Here is an 8,184-nt window from a genome sequence, read left to right as displayed (position 1 = left end):
GTCACTTTACGTGGCCTACCACTTCGTGGCTGAGTTGCTGTTGTTCCCAAACGCTTCCATTTTGTTATAATAGAGCTGACAGTTGACTGTGGAATATTTAGGAGCGAGGAAATTTCACGACTGGATTTGTTGCACAGGTGGCATCCTATGACAGTTCCACGCTGGAATTCACTGAGCTCCTGAGAGCGGCCCATTCTTTCACAAATGTCTTGTTTCACAGTCTGCATGCCTGAGTGCTTGATTTTATACACCTGTGGCCAGGCCAAGTGATTAGGACACCTGATTCTGATCATTTGAATGGGTGAGCGAATACTTTTGGTAATATAGTGTGTGTATATATATATATATATATATATATATATATATATATATATTTTTTTTTTTTTTTTTTTTCATATAATGTGTCATCATCACAGACCACAGCAAAAGTATAAACTCAGTCCTGCAGCTTAATAATGGGAGAACCTTTGCCCTTTTCACTAGGTCTAGTAGGCTACCTGTTTGAGTGGAGCAGTTGAAGATGATAATTTTATTTCTATCCTTGTTGCCATAAATCATGGTTATCATGTTTAGCATCATGTTTGTGAGCCTACATCGTTTGATTAATTAATAATGCGACGCATTAAGGAATAAATCATGTTAGTGTAACACTTGTTGCATCATTTGGGGAAAAAAGTGTTGTCAGAAGTGTGCCTTAACTGAACGTGATTGTAGTAATTTAGTTTTTCCTGTCGACGTAAGTCATTTTAATTTCCAAAGAAAGCTTCACTTTCAGTTCTTAGCTAAATGATGACACTGATGGAGGGGAGGGGAAACCCACGTTAAGGATTACTCTACTTAGTGAATGAGCACACTTGCAGGAGTAGCAGCTCCCTCAAAGCGTTAAGATCCTGCCCCCCCCAAAAAAAAAAAAAAAAAAAAGTATACTTAATGGCTAAATTTAAGAGCTGGCAGGTCTGCTGCCTTCTTTGTGTCGGTTTATTTTGTGCTGTCGCTCTCATCTGTTTGTGCAATGCCTTACTTGTGAATAATGGATGTTCCAGCGGCAGCTTCCAGTACGCGGCTGTGGCCGCCGACTCGCAACTTTGTTCTGACATCGGCAGGTAACTCAAAGTCCGACGTGATTTATACTGGGAAAAATGCTAGACTGTAAACAGCATAATGCACCGTGCTGCATTTGGCTATCTATCTATCTATCTATCTATCTATCTATCTATCTATCTATCTATCTTTTTATTGATTCTTTTTGGCTTACATTATTAAAGATGTTGAGATGAAAGCGTGAACATGGTTGGGATCACTGCTGTTGGTGTCCATTTAGAGTAGATTTTCGTGTTTGACAAAATGTAGACTCTATAAATATTACTTTTATTTTCTTTTTTCCACTGTCATTAAGACGTGGACAGGAATAGCGCCCCCCCACCTCCCCACCCACCCCTCGCGTCAGATAAATGCTGAAGTGAGCAGTACGTTAAGCAGTTTAAGAGATTTGACAGGCTAGGGTTGAAGAATGGAGATTGGGAGATTGTACCTGGATATCATATGTGCTGCTTGGAATATAATCATCACAAGAGAGTAGACTGCTGAATTGTTTTTCTAACTATCGTAACGTGTGCTACAATGACAGAAAATGATATTTCTGCTTTGTCATTAGTAGTCTGTTCAGTCATTATGTGATCAAACTGAACATGCTGATTCCATAGAGCCCTGCTGTTTTTGAGGTGCAGGGAAGTGATGAAGAGTAGCATCAGCTTTACTAAGCACATATATACTGTATTTAATTTTATGCCAGTATGGACAGCATGCGGGTTCAAAACCAAATCAAATTATGACAACACCTGCTTATCAAGCACAAAAAACTGTTCTTAAATGAGATTCCTCTCATGTTTTTAGTCTTCTGATAACATTTCAGTCTATCTGCTGCATCCCGAGGCTCTTTGCTCTGGTTTCTCTCAGTCTACAATGTTCTGATTTAGCCTGACCTTCAAACAGCCCAAATATTTCAGCCTTCTGTTTCCACTCATTTAACAGGCTTGATGGTTCCCAGCATTCTCATGAAAAACACCCATTCGAAGATTTCATCGCTGATTAGTTTACACTTCATATTGTTTCCTGGAAGAATGAATAGTGGGTGTCACCTATTTGAGTGGGAGAAGGGACAAGAAACCCCCCCCCCCCACCCCCCGCACATGGTTTCTGTTTCCCTGGTATGTTTTCTGAAATCTGCCTTGAGCATTGGTGTGTGGTTTTAACATGCCTCATCAAAATGCTGAACTCGCAGGTGTACAGTAGTATTGCTCAGCTGTAATATTAAACAAAAGGGTTTTTGTCTGTGTGTGTGTGTGTGTGTGTGTGTGTGTATTTGTGCATGTCAGTGGATTGACATGATGAGTAATGAGCAATTCAGTGACTTACTGGCTGATCATACATCTCCTTGACAGCCAGTAAAATCATTGTTTTTACAGGAATATGTTACAGCAGGGAGGGTCAGCAGTAGATGGCGCCATTGCAGCTCTTCTGTGCACCTCTGTGGTCAATCCTCAGAGCATGGGGCTTGGAGGAGGGTCTATTTTCACTATACGGGATCAAACAGGTGGGTCTCTCCATTTGTGCTGTTTAAATTTTGTTTTGGTTAAAATGATTAATTTGATCATTCAAGTTATTGATCTATTACCAGGCAAGGTGAAAGTCTTCAGCGCTAGAGAGACTGCTCCACAGGCAGTCAAGGCTAACCTGTTAAATGATTGTCCCCGCAACTTAATATTTATAACAGGTAGGCAGCCCTGTTCATCTGTGTGTGTGCATGTGTGTCAGTACAGATTTTCTTAACACACCAAATAAGTAGATTTTCCTCATATTGTCATTACAATGTAAGTTCCTATACTGTACATGACTACCTAGGTCATTATTGTGCTGTAATCAAAGATATGGATGTATTTTTATAAAAGAGCTTTACAGCCTCTGTCATGTGCCTTGCATTTACACTATTTGTATTTGAGGTGTCTTTTTTTTTTTTTTTTAACAGTTGCCCAGAAATGAACTCTTTGCCACCTTTCAGAGGAGATATGTAATAACCACGTTCTATCAAAAGAAAGCAAGAAGCAGATCAGTGGAGTTAGTGATTGTATTCCTTAGTGAGTTTCTTCTCCAGCATTGCAAGGCACCCTAATTCCAAATTTGAAATTGATGAAATGTGTTGACTTGAATTAATAGGCAGCCCTATAAGTTAAATAAAAATATCACTTGACTTGACACATTCCACACACAACCCACCTGACCAATAAATTTGTCTAATGCTAATGCACCATGTCCCAATTTGCATTAGGCAGCCAGTGGATTGGTGTTCCTGGAGAGCTCCGGGGCTACGAGGAAGTTCACAAAATGTATGGGAGGCTCCCCTGGGCCAAGCTGTTCGAGCCCACGATTAAACTGGCTAGGGAGGGCTTCCAGCTCCCACGCTTTCTGGGACGTCTCCTTAGCTTTCCGCCGATACAACAGCTTGTGAAAAATTCAGCTCTCTGGTATATCATGCAACCAACTTCTTGGTGATTGTGGGTCCCCAGAATGCTCCATAAATGCTCACAGAATGTTAGCAAAGCTGTAACTTGAGGAATATCTAGTTTGCTGACACACACTTCAGAAATGTTTGAGGGCATTGATAAACTCATTGGTTGTTGTGACCCTCGCTACAGTCCTTAAGCTTTGAGACTTTTCTCATCCATTTGTCACCACAGCAAACCCGAGTGTAGGGCTTTCCTAAAGCCCAACCCTGAGATTAACTTGAAAGGATGCAATCTCTTCAGTTCTGAGACACTTGGTTTTCCCGGTAAAAATCTGAGTACAGATACAGTGAGAAGTGTCCTTAGCACCCAGAAAGCAGAGAGGGACAAACAAATGATTGATTCCTGTACACCAACACATGATTTGAAAATGAACAAGTATTATTAAGTAGACATGTTAAAATGCTAATTAAATAAATAAATGATATCACTGCCTGTTAACATAGATGTACCATTTGCATGTCTGTAACTTATTGACTGGACAGTACTGTCACTCTGACCCAGAGAGGTTACAACACCCCCACTGACAATGTATGATTGTTTCTATTCTGTGATTAAATATTTTAGAATAGTTCCTGTGCTGTAACATGTGCATTCATCTGCATGGATGGTCTTTTCCAGTGACTTGTTCTGCAATAAAAACAAGACACTTCTGAAAGAAGGGGACATACTCAAGTTTCCAAAGCTGGCGGAAACCATGGAAACCATTGCAGAACAAGGAGCAGATGCCCTCTACAATGGCAAGATAGGACTCAACTTGATCCAAGACATAAAAGCTGAAGGTGGGTGAAACATCAAAATGGGGCTAGCAGGGAGGGTATGCACTGTATGTGCGTGGGTAGATAAAAAGGAGGGAGAAAAATGTGACAGAAATAGAAAACTTAATTCTTCATGCTGTACAGAAGTTTCAGTGTTCACACAAGAAACAAGAGCTGTTTATGTTTCCATACATTTCTATTAGGTGGGACAATGAAAATGGAGGATTTGACATCATTCCAGGTACGCTTGGAGGATGCGTGGACAGTTCCTCTGGGGAACAACCGGATGCACATCCCTCGACCACCTGCAGGGGGCGCCTTGCTTGCCTTCATTCTCAGCCTAATGAACGGTGTCATGTCTATTACAACTCTTTCAGTCCTTGAACCTAGTGACTGCAACAGCTACATTTATGTAGCATCTGAATGGGTCCAGCTTGTTGTTAATGTTGGTTGTCACCATCTTTCCTCAGAGTTCTCCCTCTCCCCAAAATCCATGGAAGGTGACAAAAGGGTCCATACTTATCAGCGTTTCATAGAGGCAGTTAAATTTGCCAATGGGCATAAGAGGAGCATTCGTGATCCAGTTTTCAGTAATGGAGAGGTTGGGATTTGACACAATATTATCATTGTACTGTCACACTCCAGTCTTATATTCTGTTTTTATATTTATGTTAATTAGGTAATATTGTGTCATTTTTTTATTCAGAGTGCAGCTCATTTGATTGATTCTAACTTCATTCAACGGGTCAGGGAAATGATATCTATAAACCGCACCCATGATGACTCATACTACAACTTGAAACCATCCTCTGACCACTTTGGGACCACACATGTGTCTGTCCTGGATAAAGATGGTTTTGCTGTGTCTGCCACCAGCACCATAAATCATATGTAAGAATGAAACCGCTGTGAACAATTAGTGAAACCTCAGTCAGTACTATGACGCCTGACCTCTTTATTCAAATGTTTACTGTAACTTCTGTGTTAGAATATCTCTGCATATTAAGTGATGAATAGGCTGGAGGACTAATAAAACCAGCTGCATTATACTATTCCTTATTTAACTTACGTTGCATTATTTCCTGTAGCTTTGGCGCAGCCATTTACTCTAAGAGCACAGGCATTATTCTCAACAATGAACTGGCTGACTTCTGTTGGAGATCAGATACAGTGAGGCCAGGTAAAGTCACATCCATGCTACTCTCAAATAAAATTGCCTTATCAGATTTCTTTCTCACTTAGTGCTACCTCTTTTAAATAGACATTACTGAATGCAGTCATTTAGTTTCTTTTCAGACTAAGTTTGTGTACCATTTTTGTCTTAGGTGAGCAGCCTCCATCCTCAATGTCTCCAACAATACTTGAGTCTGCGTCTGGAGGAATTCTTGTGATTGGAGGATCAGGGGGAAGCATGATCACCTCTGCAGTAGCCTTGGTGTGTGAACAGAGTCAAGTCTCTATTCTGTTTGTCTGTTTGCTTACTTACTTGTTTACTGACATGATTCAATTTAATTTTGCAGTCTATAATGAATCACCTGTGGCTAGGAATGAATCTGAGAGATGCCATTGCTGCCCCGATAGTATTTGTTGATGCTGACAACAATTTAAACTTTGAGCCTGGTTTTGATGAGGTAAACCATTTATGTTCTCATTCTCTCTGTCCAATAATGACATTGTTCTGTAATTGTCCATCTATATGTCTGGCTATACATTCTCATCTCCAGGTCGTCAAATACTGCAACTTGGTAACACCCCTTTCGCATCTAATACTGATTCCAAAGGCACCCCTTGATGTCAGAATGAGATGCATCAGGCTTTTTCACTTTTATCATGTGTCAGTGTCATATGGTTAGGTTTAGGCAACAAAACCACTTGGTTTAAATTGGGGATTGGTTTGGGTTAGTCATAACAACCACATGGTTAAGGTTGGGAAATGTTTAATAAAATTCAACAAAATGGAAACTGGACGCACTTTCAGTCACAAACAAAAGGTCTTCCCAGAAATGAGAATAAAACATGAAGGTCCTATGGCTTACACACCTGCCATTCACCCCAACCACCTCCCTTTATGGACATTTTCACTTTTTATACCATGTATGACCTGTGTCTCATACTGACACCAAAGGGTGCCTTTGGCTTCTGATGGGTGCCTTTGCATTAGTATCAGAGGTAGAGGTGCGTGACCAAGTTGTACTATTTGATATTTGGGCTTCTACTGAATGATATATCTTTTTTATGCATTAAATGAGTCTGATGGAAATTGTTAAGATGGAATCCTATGTGTGTCCTTAGTTTGTGATAGAAGCCCTGACAGATCTTGGACACAGAGTGAAGCATTGGAAATACTTCTTCAATGTGGTCAATGCTGTGGAAAAGAAGAACGGCTGCATTACAGCCATTTCTGACAACAGGAAGATGGGCCAAGCAGCTGGGTACTGACTTCATGAACACATGCCAGGAAGCTCAGGACATCCTTACCCGGGACTGGCAGGGGCGTGGTGGGGGGTAGTTGTGCTCTGCAGGCCCATCCTGCAGTGCACAACTACAACTATGTTTAAGCCTTAAAAACAGTGACACGTGCCTCCACTCTGGCAGCAAACGTGACCAATTTAGCGCTCAGGCTATTGAATGATGAAACTGCTAACTTTACTTATTACTTGTTTACTGTAAATTAGTTATGTAACACACTCAATGTGACTTTCTGACTGACAGTGGAATCAAAGGTTGATAAAAGCTGTGAGTTACGAGGATGGGAATTTTTACTGTGACCATTAAGATTTTTATCTGTCTCACTTTTCATGTTAATCTGATTCAGTTCCCTTAGCATACTATCATGATCTGTGAACAAAGAAGTGCTGTAGATTTTAATTTTAAACTAACAAATGCATTCACAATAAACAAATGTTATCTCTAATAAATATCTGTATGCTACTACAAAGTAATTTCACATTTTCTCTGTGCTTTACTATGGTAAAATCTTTTTAGAAATGCAAATTTTTCACAACAATTAATTTTTAAAAATTGTGTCTTATAGAGAGAAACCAGAGGACAGTTAAACACACATGCAAGCATTAGACAGTACTAATGCATACAAGTGTTGACCGCTTCTCTGAAATTCACCCTCATGCAGTCCTCAACCAGTCCTCAACCAAAAGCACTGCTTGATTTAATATCTTGATTCTTGATCCTCTAAAGCTAAATGCCCTCAATATAGGTTTGATTCAGCTGGCCAAGCCAGTTATTTCAGTTGAAAACTGCAGTACTTTAAACCTTTACCCGTTATTGTTTGTATAGTAAAATGAGCAGTGCCTCATGTTTTCTTGGACCGAGGCAAGGGAAAGTGTAATGAGATGGGTTTCAAATATGAGACTTATGAATTAGTAATGAGTCATTAAGTGGATTATTGCCTATTTTCCTCCAAGGCACTAGAAGTGAATTATGAAAACATGCAAGTTCTTCTGTGTGAGGCACTGCTGCTGTCTTCATTATATGGCGAAAGAGTTCATCTTGATAAGTTATAGATCATAGCTTCTGTGTCATGACATCAGGCTCAATCGTCAAACAGTACCCATGAAAAGAAAGCATTATATTGAAATGGAGCAGGTAGTGTCTCCTGTAATAGCTTTTTAATCTAAACAGAAGCATTTAAACAGCCTAATACTGTGAAGGCTGTCCATCTTCCAGTGTCTAGATTTTGACTGACCAGTTCTCTTGATGAAGCAAATTATTATATTTTAGCAGTGGATTGGTAATACTATCACATATGCATTTTGTCTGAACTAATATGGACTTATGAATAAGTAAAGTGCCAGTCAGACATTAGTCTGACTGGCACTTTAAGTCAGTCATTAGTGGTAAATGCCAGT

The 8,184-nt window shown here is 39.9% G+C and overlaps 1 protein-coding gene across 4 annotated transcripts; it reads left to right on the top strand.

The window, feature by feature from the left end:
• Window positions 1–819: 819 nt before the first annotated feature.
• Window positions 820–7,265, top strand: ggt5b (gamma-glutamyltransferase 5b). Of its 4 annotated transcripts, XM_030064861.1 has the most exons (13): window positions 820–1,103; window positions 2,466–2,593; window positions 2,678–2,773; window positions 3,326–3,521; window positions 4,182–4,342; window positions 4,522–4,668; window positions 4,789–4,919; window positions 5,025–5,209; window positions 5,407–5,498; window positions 5,644–5,753; window positions 5,839–5,949; window positions 6,611–6,768; window positions 6,865–7,265. In XM_030064861.1, exons 1-12 carry the CDS (start codon window positions 931–933, stop codon window positions 6,755–6,757), a joined length of 1,677 nt encoding a protein of 558 aa, XP_029920721.1. In that variant the 5' UTR covers window positions 820–930; the 3' UTR covers window positions 6,758–6,768; window positions 6,865–7,265. The 4 variants fall into 4 exon arrangements, with proteins under 4 accessions (XP_029920721.1, XP_029920719.1, XP_029920720.1 ...); XM_030064859.1 differs by having other exon boundaries at window positions 4,522–4,919; XM_030064860.1 differs by lacking the exon at window positions 2,678–2,773 and having other exon boundaries at window positions 4,522–4,919.
• Window positions 7,266–8,184: the final 919 nt, after the last annotated feature.

The sequence above is a fragment of the Myripristis murdjan genome, chromosome 12, assembly GCF_902150065.1.
Source record: "Myripristis murdjan chromosome 12, fMyrMur1.1, whole genome shotgun sequence".
In the NCBI taxonomy this organism is placed as follows: domain Eukaryota; kingdom Metazoa; phylum Chordata; class Actinopteri; order Holocentriformes; family Holocentridae; genus Myripristis; species Myripristis murdjan.
Note: the sequence above shows the minus strand (reverse complement) of the source record. Positions and strands in the feature narration are given on the sequence as shown.